Source organism: Macadamia integrifolia, chromosome 5, assembly GCF_013358625.1.
Source record: "Macadamia integrifolia cultivar HAES 741 chromosome 5, SCU_Mint_v3, whole genome shotgun sequence".
Classification (NCBI taxonomy): Eukaryota; Viridiplantae; Streptophyta; class Magnoliopsida; order Proteales; family Proteaceae; genus Macadamia; species Macadamia integrifolia.
Window position 1 is genome coordinate 3,115,026 of NC_056561.1, and position 26,324 is coordinate 3,141,349.

A 26,324-nucleotide genomic window follows, 5' to 3' on the forward strand; every position below is an offset into this window, starting at 1 on the left:
AGTTGCTTGTCTAATTGACAATCTGGAACACCACCATCTGGAACAGGCTGGAAACATTGTTGTAACCTGCCTTCTCTATCATTTATTGTCCAAGAAGAAGAGTATGTTAGAATAGTACACTATTAAGAACACAAACTTATTCTCAAAAGCACTCTGTTAAGCAGCCTCCAAAAGGAATTATAAGGATACATTTTTTTCAATGGGGAGGGGAGATTTGATAGGTTTTTAGTGGTTACTGTGTAGAAGACATTTGCAGTAATAAATATTCAACATTTCATGAAATAAAATTTAATTTGATTATGAATTGCAGTATTGAATCTTAAGTTCCAAGAGATATTTAGCCTTCTGAGGTTTCTTAACACTTCAATTATCAACCAATGACTGGTATCCTAAAAATGATCAATAATCTGTCAAAGTGAGCAAAGTTTCATAATCACATGACAGGCTTAAATAATGTTACATTGAAAATTTAAGTCGTGTAATAACAAGTCACAAGATGAACAATATAAGGACCTTTGGGCCTGTCTGACCAAATATAGCATTATCAGCTGCAACTGTTAGATCACAAACCATGTGCAATACATGTCCTCCTCCAACAGCATAGCCTGCAACCTGGAGATGAGACAAAGAAGGTTAATTCACAGGCCAAATGGCAGGAATGCCAGACATATAGAGGTAAAACTGAGAGTAAGAATTTACCATGGCTATAACTGGTTTAGGGAGACGGCGAATTTGTACCTGTATAAAAAACAAGGAGAATTGAAGAAATAATTCAGAAGGATATTATAGAAATAATACAGGAGTATATTCCGGGAGAAGAATAGATAACATACTGATCCTTGATTCAAGGAGACTAATGTTTATCTTGATATAAATGGTTTTGTAAAAAGAACAAGAAAAAACAACCTACAAGAAGGATTAACAAGAACATTGTACAGTACTGAACAAACAGTTCTCTCAGAACAAATACCACCTGTAGGTCTAGAACATTAAGACGACCAAAGTTTTCAAAATCAGCATATCCATCTGAGCTTCGCAGTGATTGATCACCACCACTACAAAAAGCCTTTGTACCCTGAAATGAAAACTTTCAACATTAACACCGAGCCCCGGCATATATAGGGAAAAGGACAATAACTGACAAAAATACTTGTTAGCTATTATAATTCGTTTCTTAATGAAATTGGTCTGATCCAGTCCCAAACTCGATGAATCTATTTACCATGAAAGATTCAAGTGAACAGAAACTTGAAACAAATCGGGAGAGGTTAAATATAACTAACTAATCCTTATCCAAATTACTTAGGTCAGATGGAAGGATCCTATCCTGCTGTACCCTAAAGCCATATCGATTGCTAAATAGTATCTTTTCTCACCTCTTCAATCTAGGTAATGTTCAGCCTTCTCCTTGTCTATTAAACACCTCAAATTTGTAGAAACGCAACCCTAAAACGATGCAGAAGATAAAGGAAAAACAGAACAAACAATGCACACAGATTTTACGAGGTTCGGCAAGGTTGCCTACGTCCTCGGTGAGATGAGATCCTGCTTCACGATCAATGGAGAATAGGGTTACAGCACTCGTCCCTCACACCTCTCAGTATTGCTTGCATTACAGAGAAAGAAACCATCGCTACAAATATATAGCGAAAAACCCTAATCCGGAAAGTACACAACTGCCCTCACATATAAAAAATTCGAGCGGGGGGCTGCGCCCCGCTACATCCCCTGATATGCAGGGGGGGCCTCCTGCCCCCTTGTAACCCCCACTGCCCACTGCCCACTGCCCGCTAACCGACTAGCGGGACAATCGTCCTGCCTGTCGAGGTGCTGCACTAGTAATCCCTGGATTAAACTGTGACGGAATACAAGACATCGTACATCAACAATCTCCACCTTGGCTTGAATTCTGTCAAGCATCCTGTAAAGATAACCTGTAGACGTCTTCATCCCCATACCTTATCAGAGGTACAAACCCGCACCTGTCTGGTGCCTCATCTTCAACAGTGAGTAACATTAATCAAGTCCAAAGACTCGAACTTCTCTATAGTAACTAGCTTGGTAAACATATCTGCAGGATTAAGATCTGTATGGATTTTTCTCAAGTGAATACTGCCCTCTGACACAAGCTCTCTGATCTTGTGAAATCTCACATCAATATGCTTTGTCCTTGCATGAAACACCTGATTCTTTGCAAGATGTATGGCACTCTGACTGTCACAATGTAACACTGTACCTCCTTGCTCCAACCCCAACTCACGAACCAGTCCAGCCAACCAAACTCTTTCCTTGGAAGCCTCAACTGCCACCATATACTCTACCTCTGTAGTGGACAATGCAATTGTAGACTAAAGCATCGCCCTCCATGATATAGGTCCACCAGTCAATGTAAATACATACCGTGTAGTAGACCTCCTCTTGTCTAAATCACCAGCATAGTCGGAATCAACATAACCTTCCAATTCTGTGGAACTTCCCTTGCCACTGAACATAACACCTATATCTTTAGTCTTGCTCAAATATTTGAAGATCCACGTAATTGCATTCCAATACTCATTCCCTGGATTACTCATGTATTTGCCAACGACACTGACTGCATGAGACAAATCCGGCCTGCTACAAACTATAGCATACATGAGACTCCCAACTGCGTTAGAATAAAGGACCTGAGACATCTGCTCCACCTCCTCATGTGTTGTAGGGCATTCCCTTTCAGATAACTTGAAGTGGCTAGTTAACGGAAATGCAACAGTAGATTACAAGAAACTACCCCAGCAGTTTATAACCCCAAACAATACAAAAGTGCACCTCACGGGGTAGAGATTTATGACCCACAGAACTTAACAACCTCCAAGTGTGGAATTACAATCAAAGATACTTAAGAACAAAACCAGAAATAACCCCCAAAAGGATGAAAGCAACCCACGGAACAAGAGTTTAATAACCCACACAAGACCCAACAAAATAGAGCCACAAAAGCTACACCCAAAAACAAACCCTATGGGATAAAATAACCCCGCGGCTAGGGTATGGAGCAATACCTACGGTTGGAGTTGTAGGCCTCTAATGAGGCTGAAACTGTGGTCGATTGTAGGTCTTGTAGGTAGGAACAAAACCTCCAAAATTGGATGACTTCTGATGCCTGGATTGAAAGTTATTCAGTTTCTTGATTTCTGACCTTGGAGAGAGAATCTGAGAAGATTCTGCAGAACCAGCAATCTGATCGACTTGGACAGAGTCAAGAAGAGAAACGATTGGTCCTATAGCACCCCTGAACACCTCCCAACAGTAGCCCTCCAATCAGATCTCAGAATGGGGAAGAGGAGAGAGTTCGCAGGTCTCAAAAATCCAAGATTCCAAGCTGTCCGATTCTGATTTCTGGTGTTTCTGGCAGGTCTGATTGGACAGACCTGAAGTGTGGATCGAATGCTCTTTGGACTGTAAAGGACAGCAGCTGAAAGTCCTGATCGAAACAGAGTTCTGTTGCTGAGAGAATTGGGGGACGATTGGTCTTCCAAGAGGGATCTTGAGCTGGTTGATTCTGGCTGCAGGAGGTCTTTTTGGGCTGATCGATTGAGAGTAATATTGCTGGACAGAATCGATGATTCTTGAATAATTTCAGTCACAGCAAACTAGAATAGAATTGGGAATAAAAGAGAAAATAAGATTATGTGGGAGATGGCTATCTTGGCCCGGGCTTCTCACCCACAATTATCCCGGCTGCTCTAAGCAATTGATTGCAAATCTTCTTTTCATTCAAATCTGAAATTTAAGGTTACATAAGCTCCTCTATTTAAAGAGGGCAAAATAGCAATCCTAACATAACTAGGAACTAGTTTCCAAATAAGACTAGACACTCCTAGTGGGACTTGGACTCATAATAGAACTAGGACTAGACTTCTAACTCCAACATGGAGTAGGACTGACTAACTAATAGTCCTTATAGGACATTATACTCGATGGGCCCAATGGGCCTTTATTGAATTAAAACAACTTAAATAAAAGCACTGAATATAAATCCCGTTTTCCCACTTTTTACCCATATTTTAGGCTCATTAAAGTGGCACATTTCAAAGAAAACATATGGGATCAAAGGCCCAACACATACATAACACAACCCAAGGCTTATTTGCAATAAAATAAGTCCAAGTAACTTATCTACATCAAACGGAATGCTAACCGGCTTAGCCTTTTCCATATTGAAACGCTCTAGCACCTTTTCAATATACCTCTTCTGAGTTACTCAAAGTTTACCTACATTTCTATCTCTAAGAATTTCTATGCCAAAGATCTTCTTAGCAGCACCAAGATCCTACATCTTAAATTCAGCTCTCAACAAAGACTTCAAAGAGACTATATCATGTTTGTTCTTTGCAGCAATGAGTATATCATCAACATAAAGCATCAACAAAATAATGAAATTATCACTTGACACTTTATAATAAACACAACTATCATACTCACTTCTTGTGTAGCCAATCTTCATCATGTGGGAATCAAAGCTCTTGTACCACTGCCTAGGAGATTGCTTAAGACCATAAAGCGACCTCTTAAGCAGACAAACATGATCTTCCTTTCCCTGCACCTTGAAACCTTCAGGCTGCTCCATGTAAATATGTTCCTCCAAGTCACCATGAAGAAATGCAGTCTTCACATCAAGCTGTTCAAGCTCCAAATCATACATGGCCACCAAAGCAAGTAGTACCCTGATTGAAGTGTATTTCACCGCTGGAGAGAATATTTCATTGTAGTCTATTCCCTCCTTCTGTGCATAGCCCTTGGCTACAAGTCTGGCTTTATACCTTTCACGCTCCTTCTCAAATGCTGCCTCTTTCTTATGAAGACCCATTTACACCCAATGATTTTTCTTCCCTTAGGTTTTTCCACAATCTTCCAAGTCTTGTTCTTCTGCAGAGACTCCATTTCCTCCATCATAGCCGCCATCCATTTATCATGCTGTGCATCACTCAAAGCATCATGGTAGGAAGATGGATCACCTGTACCTACAGTGAGTGCATAGGAAACTATGTTCTCAAACCCATATCTCACAGGTGCTTTGTGAGCACGCTTCCCTTTACCCTTTGCTACAGTATAGGGAACTTCTACTGCTTCTTGTTGTCCTAGTAAGTCATTGGATGACTCATTTTCTCTTGTTGTTTCTGACTCACCTAACTCCACCTGCACAGTAGAACCTTCTTTATGTTCACCAACTGTTTGTGAATTACATTTTGACTTCACCATATGAGACTCATCAAACACAATGTCTCTACTAACCACAACTTTCTGTGGACTTGGATCCATCCCACAAATTGAATCTCTTTATATTTTTCTTAAAACCAAGAAAAATGCACTGCTTAGACTTTGAGTCTAACTTGAAACGCTGCTCACTCTCAACATGTGCATAGGCTGAACAACCAAATATTTTTAAAATAGAATAATCTACTGGTTTTCCTATCTATACTTCTTCGGGAATTTTACAATCAATCACCTTTGATGGAGACCTATTGATGAGGAAGCATGCCATATTCATTGCTTCTGCCCAAAATCTCTTGCTCAACTCTGCATTCAGCCTCATACTCTGAGCTCTTTCTAGAAGTATTCTGTTCATCCTTTCAGCTACACCATTTTATTCGGTGTCTTTGGAACCGTGAAGTGACGTGTAATCCCTTCAGCTTTACATAATTCTAGAAATGGTTTGTACGTGTACTCCCCTCCATTATCTGTTCTCAAGTACTTAATTTTCTTTCCTGTCTTCCTTTCTACCTTAGCCTTCCATTCCTTAAATTTAGTGAATACCTCACTTTTATACTTCATGAAGTAGATCCAAACTTTCCTTGAGTAATCATCAACAAAGGTCACGAAGTATTCTGCCCCACCTTCAGATTTTGTTGTTGAAGGACCCTATACATCGCTGTGTACATAATCAAGCACCCCTTTACTCTTATGTTTTGCAATTTTGAAACTAACCTTGCACTGTTTCCGGAACACACAATGCTTATAGAAGTTCAGTTTACAAGTTTTCACTCCCTTCAATAGTTTCCTTTTATGAAGCTCCATCAATCCTCTTTCTCCCATATGCCCTAATCGTATATGTCACAGATAGGTATCATCTGTATCAGATCCTGCATCTGTAGTCACAGATGCTCCACCTATAACAGTGCTCCCTATGAGTCTGTATAGGTTTCCTGTTAGTTGTCCCTTCATGACAACCATAACACCCTTAATAACTTTGATAACTCCACCTTCTGCTATGTACTTGTAGCCATTTGTGTCAAGTGCCCCCAAAGATACTAAGTTTTTCCTTAATTCTGGTACATGTCTCACATCTGCTAAAGTTCTTACTATCCCATCAAACATCTCCCAATGGTCTTGTATACAACATCATTCCCCATTAGGACAGACCCACCATATATGGTTGATATGTATCAAACCAATCCTTATGTGGACACATGTGATATGAACATCCAGAATCTAAAATCTAAGAATCAAAAGGTTGATTCTTACCTGATGATATAAAGAGTACATCTCCATCATCTCCATTTGAACTGTCAGCCATGCTAACTTCCTCAATGTCTTATTTACACCTTTCTTCTTCAAGTCCGCCTCCCTCTTCAAGCACTCTCTTCAGATGACCTTCCTTCTTGCAATAGTAACAAGAGACTTTTGTCTTTACCCCTTTTGATTTCGATCGACTCTTCCCAGATCCCTTTTGATTTGATCTCCCTCTTTCTTGCTCCTTGTCACCTTCGAAAAGACCTTCTCCTTGAGATTTCGTACTATTGGCCTTCTTCCTTGTATCATTGGATATGAGGGCAGCCGCAACTTTATTCATCTCAAGGGTCTTCTTCCCGTATAAGAGAGTCGTTACCAGGTGATCATATGATTCTGGGAGCAATGACAGCAACAGTAATTCCTTGTCTTCATCCTCGACCTTAACCTCCAGGTTTACAAGTTTACTTACGATCTGATTGAACATGTTAAGATGTTCTAATAGATCCGTACCTTCCTCCATCTGTAGAGAATACAATTGCTTCTTCACGAACAACTTGTTCGTTAAGGATTTCGTCATGTAGATGCTTTCAAGTTTTTCCCATAACTGCGGTGCAGTTTCGATACCCACAACATATTGTAGGGCATTATCAGAGAGATTCAATCAAACAGCACTTATCGCCTTTTCCTCTATCTCTTCCCAATCTTCGTCGGTAATTTTTGTAGATTTCTTCGACTTCTCCAACAACGTTTTTGCCAAATCCTGTTGTATCAGAAGATCTTTCATCCTTCGACGCCAGAGGGTGAAATTCTTCTTCCCATTGAACCGCTCAATATCATAGTTGACGTTCGATCCCTTCCCTACCATCATAATAGTAAACCCTAGAAAACGGAAATCCAAATCTCTGATACCAATTTGTAGAAACGCAACCCTAAAACGATACAGAAGATAATGGAAAAACAGAACAAACAATGCACACTGATTGTACGAGGTTCAGCAAGGTTGCCTACGTCCCTGGTGAGATGAGATCCTGCTTCACTATCAATGGAGAATAGGGTTACAGGCTTACAGCACTCGTCCCTCACACCTCTCAGTATTGCTTGCATTACAGAGAAAACAACCCTCGCTACAAATATATAGCAAAAAACCCTAATCCGGAAAGTACACAACTGCCCTCAAATAAAAAATTCGAGCGGGGGGTTGTGCCCCCTTACATCCCCTGACATGCAGGGGGCCTCCTGTCCCCCTTGCAACCCCCACGGCCCGTTAACCGGCTAGTGGGACCCCCATCCTGCCTGTCGAGGTGCTGCACCACTACTCCCTGGATTAAACTGTGACGGAATACAAGACATCGTACACCAACAAAATTCACACCATATCAACCTCTTTTAGTTTTTTGGTAAACACCACCATACCACCTCAGTAGTATATGCAATGGCACTCATAAGAGAAGTATATATTAAATAAACTCTTCCTTCATCTTGTCAAATCTTGATGCTACTTTCATGACTCTCTTCTACCTAGTTCTGCCACTTATCCATCTTTTTTCATCAATATAATTTTATGTACATTTTGTTTCTCATTTTCTCAACATCGAGCTCAGTATAGGTTTTACAGATGAAATACGCAAGCAGTGCAAGTGTACAAAAAATGAATTATTGAAAAAATAAATGATGACTACATATTAAATTCAAATAAAAGAAAATGTGAAGGAGAAGTTACCTTTCCTGTAAGGATAATTACTCCCACTGAAATATCATCTCTGGCATCATTGAAAGCACGAATGAGCTCTTTAATAGTCTGTGGCCGGAAGGCATTCCTTTTCTCTGGGCGGTTGATTGTAATCTACAAGCAAATGAAAGTGGTAGAGAGACTGTAAACCTCTAATGTAACATAAGTGGGAAAAAGAAGAATCAATTATATTGAACTTGGTTGCCAATTTCTCAAAATTTTTTATTGAAGCGGCAGGAATAGCTCCATTGAGATATGGAGCTAAGTTCTAATTTTGGACATGTATATAGGAACACAAACCTTTGCGATCCCTTCTCCTACTGCTTTCTCGTAGATAATATCCACAAATTCCTTCCCTAATTCGTCAAGGGCGGGTCTCCACACAGCTTCATGCTTCGGAACTTCCCCGTGTACTCGGTGGTAGCTGTCGTTCATGGAAGCATTACAGAGATGAATGGAAGAATGGTCTGGAGCAGCGTGAAGCGGCATAAGATGATTAGCCACTGAAGCCACTCTTCTTGTCATGGTTTTGAGGTCTTTCTCCGCAGTCTCCGCCATTAGAGGAAGCCTAGGTAGAGCAGAAATCCTGAGATTTTGGACAATACGGATTTGGGTTTCGTCTTCTTCAAGTTTTGGTTAATTGGATAAAGTGGACAAGGCTGGTGACGCTGTGGCTGTGATTTGGTTTAAACTGTTGATTTCTGCTTCTGAATGGGGAGTTGTTTTGCGTTGTTCTGCTAGAAGAACGAGCCTCTGTTGGCTGTGGCATCCCTTTAACGATCCTTCCTCCTCCTTCTGCGCGTATTTCTCAGTCGTGAGGAGATTGTATTGTGAATGTCGAAGGCTTCTTCTCAATGGGATCTCCTTCCTTCCTTTGGCATTTTGGCGTTTCTACTAGTGTTTTTAAGTCACAGTAGCCTGAGTTTTGGTCCAGTTTGTTTGCTCTTCTCGGCACCTCATCTGCGTTCTTCTTTCCGGCCGGCATTGGTTACATTCTCAGCTTTGGGCGAACTCTTCAAGACTTCAACATTGGCTTATCTGAAGCTGTCTGCTCCTCGCCACGTGGACTTCATGCATTGGCTCACTGTATTTCTCTCTATCCTCATAATTACGAAGGCGAGATTTTTTTCAGAGATTATTATAATTCTACGGTTTCAACCACCGAAGGCTCAATGATTGTCTTTGCACTTAATTGTCGAGGAATGGGTCGTTCCTCGACTCGGCGTGAAGCCGTGAACTGCGTTCACTGATAAAGTTACGTTGACCTGATGTTCTCTTTCTCTTTGAAACCAAACTTGAATCTTTTAATTTTCTATCCTTCACACGCCAATGTGGTTTTGCTGAGTTTGTTTCTATCCCTTCTTCGAATAGTGCCGGTGGGCTGTTATTATGTTGGAGGAGATCCATTTCTCTTACTCTTATATGGTGTTCTAATTGGTGCTTACATTCTGAAATCACTTCTTCGGATGGAGCTTACACCTTCCTTTTATCTACTGTTTATATTAATGCTTATCCTGCAGCTAGGAGGAATCAATTAGCTTCTCTTCTTGATCCATCTCAGTTCATTGAGGCTCCATGGATGCTTATCGGTGATTGGAACTCATGTCTTTCTCCATCAGAGAAACGTGGGGGTCGTCCTCTTACACGTGCTCAACTTCAACCATTTTGCAATTTTGTTGCCTTGGCGGGTCTTATGGATATTCCATTTTCTGGCTATCGTTGCACTTGGGACAACAGAAGGTTTGGTGCTGCCCGTATTGAAGAACGTAGTGATAGAGTTTTATCTTCTGCTGAGTGATTGAACAAATTTCCCCAAGCTAAGCTTACTCACCTTCCTGTCTCTAGCTCGGATCATAAAGCTCTACTTTTATCGACGCATACTGCATCGCCTAAGCTTCCTCATCCTTTTAGATTTGAGTCTTTCTGGACTCTTGAGCCTTCCTTCTCTGGCTTGGTGGAGAACGCTTGGTAATCTTAATCTTAGATTATCTAAATATAAGCAAGAGCTTACTTCTTTGCAAAGCGTTCCGTTCTCAGAGAGTGATGTTGCTTGGGGTATTCAAGAGAAGCAAATCATGGCTCAGATTAAGAAACTCTCTATCCAAATTGAAAAGCTGTGGGAGCAAAAAGCCAGACTTCTATGGATTCGTGATGGAGATGCCAATACTCGGTTTTTTCACTTAACAACCATTCATCGTAGAGCACAATCTCAGATTTCCTCTATCAATTAGAACGGTTTGAATCTTACTGCCCGAGAGGATATTGCAGATGCTTTTCAGGCTCACTTCAAGGCACTTTATACATCCTCAAATATTTCTCCACCAGATTCATACTTCTCCCACATACAGGGTCGTGTGACCTCGGAAGATAATCGAAGACTTCTGGCACCAGTTACACAAGAAGAAATTCAGAGTACTGTTATGAGAATGTCAGGTCTTAAAGCTCCAGGGCCGGATGGTTTTTCAGGAGTTTTCTACCATAAGGTATGGCCTATTATCAATTCTGAAGTGGTTGCATATGTTCAGAATTTTTTCACTCATGGATGCTTTTCAAGATCCCTCAATCATACATACATTTCACTTATTCCCAAAGTGGATTTTTCGATGGCCATATCTGAATTTAGACCGATTAGTCTATGCAATTTTGCCTATAAAATTATTTCTCGTATCATGGTCAATCACCTTCGACCAATCCTTCATAATATTATCTCTGTTAACCAGAATGGTTTCATTAAAGGGAGAAATATTCAAGACAATATTCTCATAGGACATGAGATTTTGCACAGCATGAAAAATAAAAGAGCGCGCATGGATTGCATGGCTGTCAAATTGGACATTAGCAAAGCCTATGATAGGCTAGAGTGGAACTTCATTCGATCCACCCTATCTAATTTTGGTTTCGATCCTCATTGGATAAAGCTCATCATGTTTTGTGTGGAATCTACTAGTCTTTCCATTCTTCTCAACGGGACGCCATTACCTTTTTTCAACCCTACGAGAGGGATTCGTCAAGGAGATCCATTATCTTCCTATCTTTTCATTTTGTGTGTTGAAGTTCTCTCACATCATTTGTCTGTGGCCCTCCTTGATAAGCGAATTCATGGATTCGCCCTTCTCGACTTGTAGAGCATATTTCTCATTTGGCATTTGCGGATGATATTATACTTTTTGGTCAGGCTACATCTCATGAAATCAGGGCTTTCAATCTATTTTGGATGAGTATTGTCATTTCTCCGGGCAAGCCTTGAATCTCAACAAGACGAGGGCTCATTTTAGTCCTAACGTATCATCTGGCCTAAAGAGACTTTTATTCGAGAGATTTCACATTAATCCGTCTGGGCATATTGATACCTATCTGGGAGTTCCTTTTTCAGGAGGGAAATTATCTAAAGCCAAGTGTTTGGACCTTCTTCAAAGAGTCAATTCTCGCCTGTCCCACTGGAAATCCAAGTTTCTCAGCTCGGCAGGGAAGCAAGTTTTGATACAATCTACACTTTCAGCTCTTCCACTTCACTTCATGTCATGCTTCAAACTCCCTGCATCAGTTTTATCTCTTCTTGACTCTTCAAGCCGGAGATTCTTTTGGTTCAATGGAGAAAAAAAGCTCATCCATACCATCGCGTGGACCAAGATTTGCCGGTCTAGGAAATCAGGGGGGTCTTAACCTTAAGCTTTCAACCCCCATGAACCAAGCTCTACTTGCAAAAAAAGCTTGGCAACTTCTCAATCCTTCATGTTCTCGCTGGGGAGGATCATGAAAGCTAAATACTTCCCACATTGCAGTTTCATTGATGCTAGTTGTAGCTCCACATCATCATGGGGCTGGAAATCTATAATTTATGGTAGAGATCTTCTTATGAAAGGTCTTCACATCCGGCTCGGACATGGCAGATTCATTAATCCATGGATAGACCCTTGAATTCCCAAGATTGCTACCTCTGCGGCCCCATTTCCCTTACCCTTTAATGCTCCAAAAACTGTGGCAGAGTTCATTGGCTTCGAAGATTTACATTGGGATACTGAGATGGTGAAATTTTGGTGGCCTCCCCACATAGCTAATATTATTCTGTGATTCTGTCCATTCTTATTCCTCTTACCAATGGTGAGGATTCTTGGATTTGGTCTGCTACCTCTAGTGGAATTTTTTCAGTGTCTTCTGCATACCGTTTGGCCTCAGATCCGCAAAACTCCATCACCAATCCTCTTTGGGAGAAACTTTGGCACATACCTATTGCCCCCAAGGCAAAAATACACACTTGGAAAGTGATGCTGGATAGAGCCCCTATACCTTCAATTCTTAATCTTAGGGGTCTCAATATCAGTTCCCAATGCCCATTCTGCCAAGCTACCAACATGAGTCAAGACCATCTTTTCCTCCTTTGTCCTTTCTCTAGCTCCATATGGACCATTGTTGGTTTTGGTTTTAATCAACATAATTTTGCATCCATTCAAGAGTGGGTTTCCTCCATTATGGATCCAGAACTTCTAAGAGGCTTAAGGATTGGTTCTCTGTTCTTATGATCAGTGTTATTTGGAATATCTGGCTAGCATATTTGGATCTCAATTTTAGAAATATTACTCACTCGCCTTCAGCATTGGCTTATAAATGCATCCAATTCTCTCGAGACTACTGCAGTCCTCCATCTTTTGATGCTAGTCCTGCCTTGACATGGAACATTAAGTGGGATCCTCCAACTTATGGTTTTCTAAAGATTAATGTCGATGGATCTGCGATTGGTTGTCCTGGTGGTCTCTTGCGGGATAATCATGGAGGCTTTCTGTTTGGTTTTGCTGGTCCAATTGGTCTCTCTTATGCCAATGTTGCTGAAGCCTTAGCAGTTCGCCAAGCCCTTCATTTAGCGGCTGCTCGTGGATTTCAATACATCATTGTGGAGAGCGATAACCAATTGGTGATTAACTTATTATCGCAGAAGACTGTTAATCCCCCTTGAGGATTAGTCATATTATACATGATTGCATATCCCTTGCTTCTCGTTTCTCTAACGTCGTCTTTCAACATTGTTTTAGGCAAGGCAACTTTGTTGCTGATGCTCTTGCCAATTTTGGTCGCAATTCTGCTACTTTGGCTGTATGGGAGAACAACCCTCCTCCTTTTACCTCGACTTTATTATTGAATGACCGTGTCGGCTCCTCTAGGACACGTCTTGTAAATTCTAGAGCTACGGCTCCTTTAATATAAGTTGTTTTTTTCGGTTCAGTTTGGTTCGATTTTTGTTCTGGTTTCGGTTTAATATAAATCGAAATCGTACTATTCGAATCGAAGTTGAATAATTTCACAACTTCAAGCCGAAGCCAAATCAAACTAGATTTGATTTTATTTCGGTTTCATACGATTCATAACAAATGAAATGTCACTTTCAAAAATCAAAATCGAAGCAATGGGTAGGACTTTGTACATTTGCCCCTCCCAAACTCTTCAAGAACAAGAGCCTCGCACTAGGTTGCTTTTTAATATCAAAATCGATTTTTTTTCCAAATTGATTCGGTTTGGATTTATAGGCCCGAGTTCAATTTCAGTTCTCAATTCCGATTCAAAATCGATATCCTTACCAAGTATGTGAGGGAGAATGGAATATCCATCCTTTTGGGCCCTAAAAGCATCATATCAAGATGGTATGGAGTATGGAGTATGGACCTGGAAATTGTTTAGGTTCCACAGTAATAAATTTTATGAATAGGTATATTTCAATGTTTCCGGTTCACATGTAAAATTTCAGTTAAAACAGAATTTTCTAATGAAAATTTCAAATCATGTCCTTTTTATCTAACGGTCAGAATTACCACATTATCATCCCACATGGCACAATGAGAATGGACAGTTTATCAAAGTGAGACGCAAAATAAGCTTTTCCCAAATAGTTAAAAAGTAGCCCATTTAATCTTTGTATAAGCCACTCATCCATTCTTGTCTCCTTTCTGATTCTACAAGCAAAAAATAGAGAACCACCTGGATTGAGTACTAGTAACACAAAAAATGGATGGCCAACGCCATGCCAAAGTTTTTGCTTTGCAAGCTTCGTAATTATCTTGATGGTACAAAACCAAAAGGCAAACACAGCTCAGTTTTTACTTCTGCGGCAAATTGAACTCCCTCAAGGAGCTATCTGCGGTACCAATCCTATTCAACCAAGTACCAGTTGAAGCAGTTCCAACTTCCAATCACAGATTGGTTTCCAACAGAAAGAAGCGACACACTGATTTAACTGCACTTGCAAATAAGGAAGCATCGTATTATGCTAATTAGAACCATATGCATCCAAGCATCAGGGAAGAAAAATTATCACAAGCTGACTATACAAGTAGTCCAAGTGAAATTTACTCCAGTATATGTCAAATATATAATCCAAACAGTTATAACCTATGAGAAATGCATACGTATACAGTAAATCAGCCACCTCTCTGGACCACAAGATCCAGTGGTTATACCTTCATATTTTAGCAGTACCCTTCGCAGTAGAGCTCAACAAGAGCCTTTCCAACACGATGCCCCTGCAACATGTAGAAGATCTTCAAACACTACCTCATAAATTTAAATGCCATCTGCTGTCACCAATTACATGGACTAATGATAATGCATGGGCTCCCCAGACCCACCCTCTCTCTATACCTGTGATGAGATTCTGAAATATACCTTAAACAATTCAACATAGACATACGTTAGCGTGCATATAACAAAACCATATTTTTTCCCTTCATCTCTATTAAACTGTCTATCTTGCATCCTATATGTTGCACATGGCTACAGATATTGCGGTAGGGACCAACCGAAACACTGTTAACCCATATAAAGTAATGAACAGAAATGAATATCTTTCACAATGATTCTTCCCACAATTATTATCGAAGAACTCCAACAGAAGCTAACAGGATTCTGCATGTGTTCCATTTCCTGTTACATTGTTCGCTACTCAGCTAACATAAGAATTAGACAATTGGCAGTGATATCGTAAGAGGTTCTGAAATAGTACAGCAGCCATTTTAAAACAACATAACCAAACCCATGATCCAGTAGGTCGTCCTGAAACAGTATATCAACAATTTAAACAATGTGAAAACCAAACCCTCACTCTCTTGCTCCCAATTTGGAGCCTCCACTAGAGAATACCTCATCTCTATAAACACTGCATCCAACCACAGTAAGGATATGCAAAAAATAGATGACTGGAATCTCCTACTGTTGACTATAATTACAAATCTACCCCGGGTTTTTTTCCAAGATACAAAGCTATCTATAACACCTATTCCAAGATTGAAAGAAAAAAAAAAAAGGCTACTCGAAATCTGTCTTGACATTAGGCCTTGGATGCAAGAGTTTATACAAAAGAAGAAAAGAGAAAAAGGAAAGTTGAAGAGTTCATCTGGGTCCAAATCTGACCAATGAAATTGCAGCAGATCAACTTTACCACTCTAATAAAGCCTCTAGCCAGGCATAAAGCACTAGAGTATACATGATAAAACAAAACAAGGAGTGAATAACACATGCATGATTAATAGAACACGTCACTCTCCAAGTAGCCAAGTGACACTAGTGAGAATTGTTGTTCATCCACATCAATATATGTGCAAATCATGCCTCAACTTTACTGATTTTTAACCAAAAATTTCAGGATAAGTATAACAGGCTGATGCCTGAAAGTACAGACGGAACTGAAATAATATTCCCTACTTCAGCTATGAAAAGGGAAAATTAGGAATGTTCAGAACAGTTACTGATAGCAGCAAAGCATGCATGTACTACAAAACCAAGAGGGAACGTTGAAAGGAAGGCCCAAAGGCAGAATAATAACCTGATATAGATGAATCCCTCCCAAGTGGCTCAAAGGTCTGAATCAGTTCGAGCAACCAGCTTACAAAAGTCCAACACTAATCAAAATCAACTGATTTCATTAATGGCATAATAATCTGCATCCACGTGGGAAAAAAACTTGATGTATTTAATAACATCCAGCATCTTTTATAAATAAAATTACTAACATAGTTTTAAAATTTTATAGAAGATGGCAATGCCATGGCCTCGAATATTGGGGTCAACTTCTTGATTTGCATGGAATATTTGAAGTATTAGGAAAAAATAAGAATAATTTAAAATTTTAACTATATATTTGACTTTTTCATACCTCGATTTTTTTGAACTCCAAAAAGATATAAGAGCTGGTGAATCGGAAATAATTAATAAGAATAAAAAAAAATTGGATTTTCTAATAGAACATTCATATCAATATGCTTGGAACATACCATTCCTTCCACTTCCAGTTCCAATAGGAATGAGACTACTTGTTCTTGCAGCAACAAAAAAATCTCTGTTGTATGGGCATTTCCAAGTGTTTTGTAGAAAAAACTACATATCAGAGACATAAGAGAGACCGAGAGAGAGAAGCTTAACTTGGTGATGGGAAAGAGAGGAGAGAGATATGCGGGAGCTTCTAGCATGAAGGAAGGTAGAAGTTTATCAGACGTAATATCTGCTCAAAGATAGGAAGAAGAGCTCCGGCAGAGATTGCAAAGCAAATTTCTTCACCTCTTTGAGTGACTGTTACACTGGAGCAGCGAAGATTTTGTTGGTGGCTTTTTTTTCCTTCAATGTTGTGCTGTTGCAGCTGGCAAATTTATGATATGTAAAATTTCAACAATAATTTGTGTTATGACTTACGAGGTAAAATTTATTTCTTCAGCAGCCAAATGCTGAACACAACTTCCCTTGTAATTTGGGTTTCTCTAACTACCAGATAGAGCCTATGACAAATGGGTGCAAAATGAATTATAAATTAAACAATGAAAAAGAAGTTTAGGACATTTGTCAGGATTGGCTTAGGCTACCGGCTAACTAGATTAGAAGTATTGTTATGTTTAGTGGAGCTCAAATGAATCTACAGATTTCTCAGGGACCATGTTTCTGCCGGCACTTCCTGTTCGAACTGATGATCATTTGGTTGTGCAAGCTATTCCTCCGAAAATTTCTCAGAGGAGCCCCATAAACCAACACTGCTTGAATGTTTCCATTATCTAAAAAAGTCAAGAGAATCAAGCCTTTAAAAAAAAAAATCAGTAACCAAATGATCTATCCATTGAGATGTAGAAATAGATCTATGATCATTAGAGCTTGAGCAGGCACTCTGGAAAGTGGAAATGCCTTTATCAAGGAGGGCAATTGAGCAACTATCAGCATCACTTAAGCTTGCTCAGGAAAGACAAATTCCAATAAATTAAGTTCCTACTAATGAGCTACCAGCATAGCAAATATAAATGATCCAGAAACCTCTTTTACTAGTGGTTGCTAATCAAGCATTTGCCATTCAAACAAACTGTAACTCCGGCAGAGATGATTATCAACTATTGTACCTGGAGTTGCCATTGAATTGCAAAATATTTACTTGTATTCACCACTTGACAGTGCAGGGCAAACTACCTAGAGTGGACATAAACACAAAAAAGGATATACCAGTAACTTAAACAAGCATGTACAGTAAGATTCCAAGCAGGCAGAGCCGCATCAGTGCCAATGTCACACCACAGAGCAACAAGTTTAAGTATTTTCTGTTTGTTATGAGGCCTTTCTCAACCTTGACCTTGAAACCTCGACAGTTGTCTCCACAGGGACCTCCTTCTTCTTGGGTGGCCTGCCTCGACCCCTTGCTTTCTTCTGTGGCTCTGATGGCTCCTGATCTATTTCAGACATCTGAGTTTTTCCGGATTGAACATCACCAACCCTGGCAGCTGCATTCATGTTCAATGGCGTGATTTTCTTTCCCATTTGACTTGATTTTTTCTCGATACTTCCATCCTGCCCCTCGGACCCTTGCTGCTTCTGCTGGAGCTCCGGTTCTTTGCGAGGCCTACCTCGCTTCCTCTGCCCCTTTGGCGTTTGTTGCTTCTGCTGGAGCCCCGGTCCTTTGGGAGGCCTACCTCGCTTTCTCTGCCCCTTTGGCACTTGCTGCTGTGAAAGGTCCGTTTCTCTTCCCATTTCTTTTGGTTCCTCCTTGCGATGCTTATCTCGCTGTTTCTTCTGTGAAGGTTCCATTCCTGTTCCTGATTCCTTCTGCTCTTCTCTGTGACGCTTAGGTTGCTGCTTCTGCTGCTGCTGTGAAAGCTCTGATTTTGTTCCTGACTCATTCTTTTCTTTCGTGAGATTCTTAGCTTTCCTTTTTGGCTTTTGCAGCAGCTCTGATGGCCGCTTCTCCTTCTCTTTGCCGGCTTTCCTGTTTGGCTTTTGCTGCCTCTCTGATGGCTGCTTCTCCTTCTTTTTCCCTGTTGCCTCAATCACAGAAGCTTCCTCCTCCCACTCTTTTTTCACGACAGGTAGAGCAAGCACTACACCAGTCTGGGGCTCAGTATGGGCGTCCTCTTCTTGCTGACATTGTTCTGCAAGACGTAAACTATACCGCCTCGTTGAGGCAGATTTCTTGTTTGGCTTCCCCTCTTTCTCCTTCATAAGAGACTTGGGGTTCCAAGAAAATTCCACAATAACATCATCATCATCACCAGTACATTGGAAGGAAAATTGTTGTTCCTGAGGCAGCTGTTCTTCGGGCTTCTCCTTTTCGTTCACCACATTTTCCACAACCGGGAGAGACCCAATTGATAAAACCACCAAGTCATCATTGTTGGCAACAGAAGCAGCGCTTCCCACTTCTGGATGTTTTTGCCGCTCATGCACAAGGGCACTCAAATGCTGCTGCTGCGAGATCTGCCAGCACTCAGATACAGGATCTTTCTTCTCCACCGCAGCATTTCCACGGGATAAGACTATCAAACGATCGTTACAAACATCAGTAGCAAAGCTTCCCAACTCTGGATGATTTAGCTCCTCATCGATACAGGAACTTGGTAGCAGCTGTCGCTGTGTCTGAAATGGCTCACCATCTTCTCCCACTGAAGCTAAAGCTCCCTTGGCCTCCATCTCAGCTATAATTGGCCCACTGGATAAGGCCATCAAAGAGTCATTAGAATCACTAGCAGTGGTTCTCACTTCTGCTTTTTTCACTTGTTCTCTAGAACTCTTTGGCAGCACCGTCTGCAAAAACTCCTCAGCATTAGTTATAGACAGTCCCGTCTCTCCTACCGCAGCCCCATTTGCCTCGCTACATGAGACCATAGACATACTATCGTTATTAGCGACATCACTAGCAACACTCCTCACTTCTTCTGGTTGGTTCACTGGTTCTCCAGGAGAACTAGATGAGTGCAGCAGCGGAAAATTCTCCTCAATGGGTTGGATCATCAAGCTATCATGATCAACTGATCCCTTAGTGTCAGTTCCAATAGCCTCTTCTGGTTGCTTCTGTCCACGCCGGCTCCGTCGAACAAGAGAACTAGATGACTGCAGGAGCCGAAAACACTCCTCAACGGGTTGGATCAGCAAGCCATCACCATCAACATGATCAACTGATCCCTTTGTTTCAGTTCCATTAGCCTCTTCTGGCTGCTTCTGTCCCCGACGGCTACGCCTTACACGCTTTTGCTGTAGAGCCTCCTCAAATTCCATAATTGAGGCCTCCAACTCCATCACCTTCTCCCCTGACCCAACATCCGGCTGCTCATTGGGATGGACAATTGAGCCTTCTACATCAAAATATTCGGTTCTAATTGCTTCTCCAGGGTGTGTTTGTTGTCCGCGCCCACGCTTTCTAGAAAGCCCACCTCGCTGCCTCTGCTGCGGCTGTGGCCGCGGAGGTAATGAGGGCTGTTTCCTTTCTGTATCCACTTGTACTTCTTGTGGGCTTTCTTGCTGTTCAGACCTAGGTTTCTTAGTACAGTTCCCTCGTCCTCTCTTCCGCCGTTGCGGTCTCTTTGAGGGCTCCTTCCTAGGTTTTCCAGGAGGAGGCCCGGTCCCCATGGTTATTGCCGGGAAGGCATCAACAACATTGTCATCGTCATGAGGCTGCTGGAACCGCTCAGTGCTATTGCTAGGGTTTAATAATGCGAGTGAATAACGAGAATTAGGAGCGGATATTATCTCACCAGCTTCAGTGAGTCTGCGGAGATGTTGAGGAAGAAGATGCGAATGAGCCCACGGCAGGTCTGTATAGGTTGATGTAATATAAATCGAAATTGATTCTTCAGTGGAACCACTACCTTCTTCCAACATCTCGATAGCTCTCTGTATCATCTGAAAAAAAATAAAACCCATTCCCATTATCAGCCGAGAAATCCATAAAGCCATAAACTTTTACAAACAGTTGTCTTCCAGGGAAAACGGGGGTGGGGAGAAGAAAGTACCTAATACCTACCTCAGCATAAGGAGGGTGATTAGGGGTGCGCTCGATTATCTGAGGGATTAAAGCACAGAGACGGGCTTCGATTAACTCTCTTCTATCTGCAGACAGATTGTGATGAAAAGGAGAGATCATGGACAAGCGACGGAATACACCTTTCTTCAACGAATCCATGGCTAGACACTGCTTCCTCCGCTGCTTTGTCCTACGAACGACGTTGTCATAGGCAATTTGAAGGAGGCCGCGCCTTCCGTCTTCGTCTTCCTCTGCGCTAACCATAACTTCCATGGAATGTATCGTTCGGAGGTATTTATCAATGGTGATAATCGAAATCAAATGGTGTGGAATCACTCTATGAGTATGAGTTGTCCAATCCCGATGGGACTACTGCCTATTCTTCCCTTCTATATCGCTTACTCACCCGATTTTGTCGGAAATCGAAAAGACGAAATCACAAAAACCTTCCTTCTCTGATATACTCTTAATTGCACTTTCCTCATTTCGTCTCAACCCAGTGAGCAGAGTACTGTAGTCTCTTCCTCTTCCACTTCGATCATCCTCGATCTTCGACCTTCGATATTCACTCCCCGTCTCCGACGATATCGCAGCTGCTTCTGTATTTCCTCCAAAAAGTGTCTATTTGAAAATAGGAGAAAAACCGGTCGTTTAAAACGAACTGAAAAAACTGACTAAGTTGAATCGAAATTTCAAATTAGACCGAATATATGGAAATCCGAACAAGAACCCCAAACCAAACAGCTTCTTTGTTGTATTTTTTAAGGGGAAGTGTTTTCTGTTGGGAGTGTGGTTGCTAGGGTTCAAATCCTATGGGGATCTAATGGCTGGGAAGGCAATGCACCTCAGCAGTTGGATCCTCACTGCCTCACCATGAAGGGATCTTTTGCGTGATTACTAAGCATGTAAGAAGACCAATGGGAACACACGAGGAGGCATCCGAAAAAGAGTTATTTTCTCTTTCATGGGGGTGGGAGTATGGGACCAATCATTTTGCCCCATGTGTCTAGGTGTAAGGGTCACATTAAAAAATATTTCTCCTTAAATTAAACTCTATAAAGAAAAAAGAAAAAAATGAGCAATTTACATCCCCTTCTCCTGTGTTTTCATAAATTATATAATCCTACCGTGTAGTATGTTAATTTTTACTAAAATATTCACACCATTAAGTTAGACCAATATTTTCATAATAACCAATCTACCCTTTAATATTATTGAAATACCATGTCATCATTCCAACCACAAAAACCTGATATACATGGAGACTTCCCACTTCAACCCACCCCCTAGCAAAGCGAAAGGCGAACTTAGGCTACCAATGCAAAACTGTGGCAATGTTTGAGTGATAATCGACGCTAACTGGTTAACTTCAAGAGTCCAAACACCATTCGCAGCTAGAGAAATCTGAAATTGACAATGTCCAAGTGATAATTGGCGATGTGAAATGTAACTACAGAATTGCCAGAACAAAATTCTTCTTCATTGTCGCCTGCTCATTCCCTCACCTTTTCTGGAGATGGTGACTATCTCTTTCATAATACTTAGGTTTTCACTATTCCAAAACTTTTATTTTCAATTTGTGGGGGAAAATGTTTTAAGAAATAATAGGGGTAAATTGGGTATTTGATTTGGAGTTGAATTACATAAAGCAAAAATCATCTTTTATAATTCAAAATAAATATCACACTAATAAGTAATAACGTCATCTCACGGGGGGGGGATTATGTATTTTCTAAAAACATAGGGAAAGATGATGTAAATTGCTCAAAAAATAATGAAAGGAACCTTTTAAAAATAAATGAATTAGAGCAAAATCTATAAACACGATCCAGCCATGGGTTAAGATAAACCACGCTTGATAAGTGAACAGCTATGATGAGTTTATGTTTTTCGAAAGTGGTAGGCATGAACCGCATGATAGAAGGAATTCCTACTAGAGGCATGGTGGGAGTTTTTCCCCTCTCCACAAAGGTACACCTGATCAATCAATAGAGGATCAAATTTCCATCAATCAGGGTAAGGATGTGAATTTGAAATTGAAATCGAATCAAGCCATTTACATTAAAATCGTAAAACCATTTAGTAAATGGTTCAGTTATGGTTTCAAGATTGAAGCCGATTAACTAAATGGGTTGAAACCGAGCCATTTAACCTGTGGTTTCAAACCGAATTGAAACCGTGAAAACCAAACCGTTTAAACCATCAAAATCGATTCGATTAACCTATTTAAAGATTAAATAAGGTGGTTGCAAAATATCATTAGTACCTCATTTGATTCAAATATTGAATGCTGTAAGCCTGCAAGTAATTCTAGAGGCAGCTTGCTCATCGTTTGGAATGCCGATTAAATTATTCCAACGTACTAAGTAGAATGTATATTGATAAAAATGTAATTTTTACTTATACCATGCCGTATTAAATATTTAAATATATATTTCTCAATTATAACACATTATTTGGGAAGGCGGCGAGAAGAAAATCCCTGTTCTAAGCATTACTTATTGATTTATTAGATGCGCTTGAGACTATTTTCTATCAAAATATTTTCTTTTGCTTAGTTGTTTGGTTGTTTTAACAAAACATAATGGTTTGCATTTCACATTCTCAAGATTAAATCGTTTATCATCAAAAACAAATTATAGTAAACAAGTGAATAAACTAGCAAACCGATTGCTAACTGTTTTAGAAACGGTATGGAATAAATCGAAGCCGAAACTATTTAAAACTGTGAAATCGAAACCGTTTACTAAATAGTTGCAGTTTTAGAAAATGCAATTGTTTAGTAAATGGTGCGATTATGATTTCAGCCAAAATCTATATGAACCAAACCGATTAACACCCTTAATTCTGGGTCAACCCAAACTACGTATCTCCTTAGTCTATAGTAATGATGCTTTGCGAGTCGCATGGAGGCTACTCTAAAATACCATGTTAGATTACCGAAAACGAAAAAGAGGTACTATCAGGTATATGAGCGAATGAGGATCCCACTCACAGCCGATGTGGGATCTAACATGGCATTTGAATGGGGTCCCCTTCCTACACTGGATGAACTGCAACTCTCAGTTGGCAGTGAATTCGCTAATAGATCATTCTGGAAATGAATTATTGAATTGAATAAAGATACAGAGCAAGTGAGGAAGACAATTGATGTGAATTTTATTCCGATCACAGTTCATAAAAGAACCTCCTTAAATTGGAGTCCATACAAGAAGGATTTTGGTGAGTTTCAATCTGGTTAGCACCAGCTTCTTCACATGAAGGCCTTCTTATTAATGATCCTTCACATTTTTAACCATAGCCCATCAGAATTCTATTTTGCTTCTTTAAGATTATAATCTAGAATCACAATGAGAATATGAGAAGTTTGTCTACTTTAGTTTCTAGGGAGTACATGATGTCATGGAAAAGTGGATTTAAAAAAATAGAAAATAGATTGCAGCCCAAAGATAATGTTTCTATTAAACAACATTTCAAGTTTTAAGGTTGTAATGCCATGTCATTTACAACAAACATTCGAGCTTACTCCAGTTCAAATGTTATCAAGTTAAACCAACAACGGAGCAAAAACCACTCCCTTCACCTGAGCATTTTCTGAACCTACATTTTTCCTGATGCCTCTTTTCCGTTGAAGTAAGGCATTAAGGTTCCGATAACTTCCTCATATGTTGGTCTCTTATAGTCCACTGCCTGCAGAATTTCCCCATATGGCCTAGTAAGCCTTTGAAATCAATAAGATGAATATATAAAAATATGTCCATGGAGCATACCTGCTCAATGACTTCTTCCGGATCCGCCCATGTCCACTCTGAGAACTCATGGTCTGCTGCACCACTGTCTAAGTTGACCTCACTGTCATCTTTAGTTAATCTCATGAGAAACCTGCCAATTTTACATTGATATATGTGGCGTTTAAAGTCTAATAGATGGTTTGGCAACTCATGCTTAATTCCTTTCACTCTGAACAAACACTAATGAAATTTTCAGTAAGTTCAATAGAATAATGCATGCTTATTATTCCAATTTTTTTTTTTTTTTCAAATGTGCGAAGGATCCTTCAAATTTCCCTACATTTATCTTTTGTCCCATCCTTGATGTAGAAACGCAACCCTAAAACGATGCAGAAGATAATGGAAAAAACAAAACAAACAATGCACACGGATTTTTACGAGGTTCGGCAAGGTTGCCTACGTCCCCGGTGAGATGAGATCCTGCTTCACTATCAATGGAGAATAGGGTTACAGCGCTCGTCCTCACACCTCTCAGTATTGCTTGCATTACAGAGAAAGAAACCCTTGCTACAAATATATAGCGAAAAAACCCTAATCCGAAAAGTACACAATTGCCCTCAAATAAAAAATTCGAGCGCGGGCTGCGCCCCCCTACACCCCCTGCTATGCAGGGGGCCTCCTGCCCCCCTTGCAACCCCCACGGCCCGCTAACCGGCTAGCGGGACCATCGTCCTGCCTGTCTAGGTGCTGCACCAGTACTCCCTGGATTAAACTGCGACGGAATACAATACATCATACACCAACACCTTGATTCCCAGTAGCAAGATATGGTCTATTGTTCACTTTCGTGTCTCCGTTGAGATTTCTAGTTAGCATCTGTTTGGATCCTCAAGAACCCAAAGATCAGCATTTGTGGGGTTTATTTGTAATATCTTGAGGATTTTATCTCCATGACCAATAGGAATGCATACATCCACCTGAAATTTTGAAGTTTGAGTTCTACTCAAGTATCAGAATCCCTCATGTCATTGGAGTCCAATCCAGCAACTTATTAACTCAAAATTCTCAGCTACAAATCCTAAACTAACAGGAGCTTTAACTCCCAAGCATCTTTCTTCTGGAAGCATATAAGTAACAACAACCAGACCAAGAGGAATTACTGAAAACTAGAGAGATGATTGGGATGTGGGATTTGAATATTAAACTCAATAACTTCTTGGTTTCAAGATGAAAATATGTCCAGATTCATCCTGTAGCAGAGTAACTAAAACTGAAGCAGTGCCTCACCTTAGGACTTATCAAAACGAACGAATTTTTCCTTTTCAATCAACCCCCATGACATCACATTCAGTAAGAAACTAGGTTTATATGGCAAAGAAAGGAATTAATGGAGAAAGTTGTAGTAGCTTATGAATAAGGGTTTAGGCATAGAGTTTCAAGTCAAAGTAAGAAGGATGACGAAAGATGATGAGATAAGTAGGGCAGCGAGAAAAAGTTCATAGTTTTGAAGAGAAGTTTAATATAAAGATTGAAATATCCCTTAAAATACAGAAAACAGTGAGATGGATTTTAATTTTATGCAGACATAATGCCTGGGGTACAAGGACGGCATCAGCCAAGGGGCCCATCAAATTGTTCCATCTCTTCACTTCTATCAGTTGAGGCAATACCCTCCAATCTTTTCCATTTCTCGGTTTGACCTTGCCAGGAAGATTTCAGATTTCTTACCGTTTGTTTCCAAATGTATCTTAAAAACCAAAGAATGGTCATCACGATGCCACTAGTTCAAAAAATTTGGGAGCCTCGAAAGACATGCTTCCAAATTTGACAAGTGATTTTTTTCCACTCCACAATCCAACATAAGAATTTCCTCGAGGGTTTTATGAAGTTGCCCCTCCCAACTATTATTGAACAAAAAAAAGGGGTGTTTACCCAGTGCACAAGGCTCCCACCACTGCAGGTTTTGGGAGAATCATATGTATGCAGCCTTACCCTCGCTTTGTGGAGAGGCTGTTTCTTGACTTGAACCCGTAACCACTAGGTCACAATAGAGCAACCTTACCATTGTGCCGAGGTCCGCAAAAAGGTATTTGGTTTCCTTGGTTGTCTGTCCACAAATTCCCCA

At 40.4% G+C, this 26,324-nt stretch overlaps 3 protein-coding genes and 1 long non-coding RNA gene across 4 annotated transcripts in view; 1 reads left to right on the top strand and 3 right to left on the bottom strand.

Annotated features, from left to right (window-relative positions):
• The window catches only part of LOC122079342 (1,4-dihydroxy-2-naphthoyl-CoA synthase, peroxisomal), a 10,840-nt gene extending 1,631 nt beyond the window's left edge, over positions 1-9,209 (bottom strand). Inside the window, exons 1-5 of the mRNA XM_042645729.1 lie at positions 8,522-9,209; positions 8,213-8,335; positions 974-1,075; positions 700-738; positions 514-612 (exon numbers count right to left, since the gene is read on the bottom strand). Coding sequence (XP_042501663.1) covers positions 514-612; positions 700-738; positions 974-1,075; positions 8,213-8,335; positions 8,522-8,779 — 621 coding nt within the window. The 5' untranslated portion in view covers positions 8,780-9,209. The remainder of the gene's footprint in view (positions 1-513; positions 613-699; positions 739-973; positions 1,076-8,212; positions 8,336-8,521) is intronic.
• Positions 9,210-9,381: 172 nt separating this feature from the next.
• LOC122079343 lies at positions 9,382-13,438 on the top strand. Its single transcript, XR_006140423.1, has 2 exons — positions 9,382-10,704; positions 10,942-13,438. It is a non-coding gene; the product is annotated as an uncharacterized LOC122079343 (long non-coding RNA).
• A 3,978-nt stretch (positions 13,439-17,416) lies between these two features.
• Positions 17,417-21,149, bottom strand: LOC122080277. The gene is made up of 2 exons (XM_042647227.1): positions 20,469-21,149; positions 17,417-20,347 (listed from the first exon to the last, which is right to left on the bottom strand). Exons 1-2 carry the CDS (start codon positions 20,739-20,741, stop codon positions 17,783-17,785), a joined length of 2,838 nt encoding a protein of 945 aa, XP_042503161.1. The 5' UTR covers positions 20,742-21,149; the 3' UTR covers positions 17,417-17,782.
• A 2,755-nt stretch (positions 21,150-23,904) lies between these two features.
• LOC122079071 (nudix hydrolase 25-like) overlaps positions 23,905-26,324 on the bottom strand; it is a 6,496-nt gene continuing 4,076 nt past the window's right edge. Inside the window, exons 5-6 of the mRNA XM_042645313.1 lie at positions 24,239-24,350; positions 23,905-24,158 (exon numbers count right to left, since the gene is read on the bottom strand). Of these exons, the coding sequence (XP_042501247.1) occupies positions 24,069-24,158; positions 24,239-24,350 (202 nt within the window). The 3' untranslated portion in view covers positions 23,905-24,068. The remainder of the gene's footprint in view (positions 24,159-24,238; positions 24,351-26,324) is intronic.

What these genes read in the sequence shown, in the direction of transcription:
- LOC122080277 (XM_042647227.1), bottom strand. Translation starts at nt 20,741, where the DNA reads ATGGAAGTTATGGTTAGCGCAGAGGAAGACGAAGACGGAAGGCGCGGC. An exon ending in ATCACCCTCCTTATGCTGAG is followed by an intron (nt 20,348 to 20,468) that starts GTAGGTATTAGG and finishes ATTTTTTTTCAG; the next exon opens with ATGATACAGAGAGCTATCGA.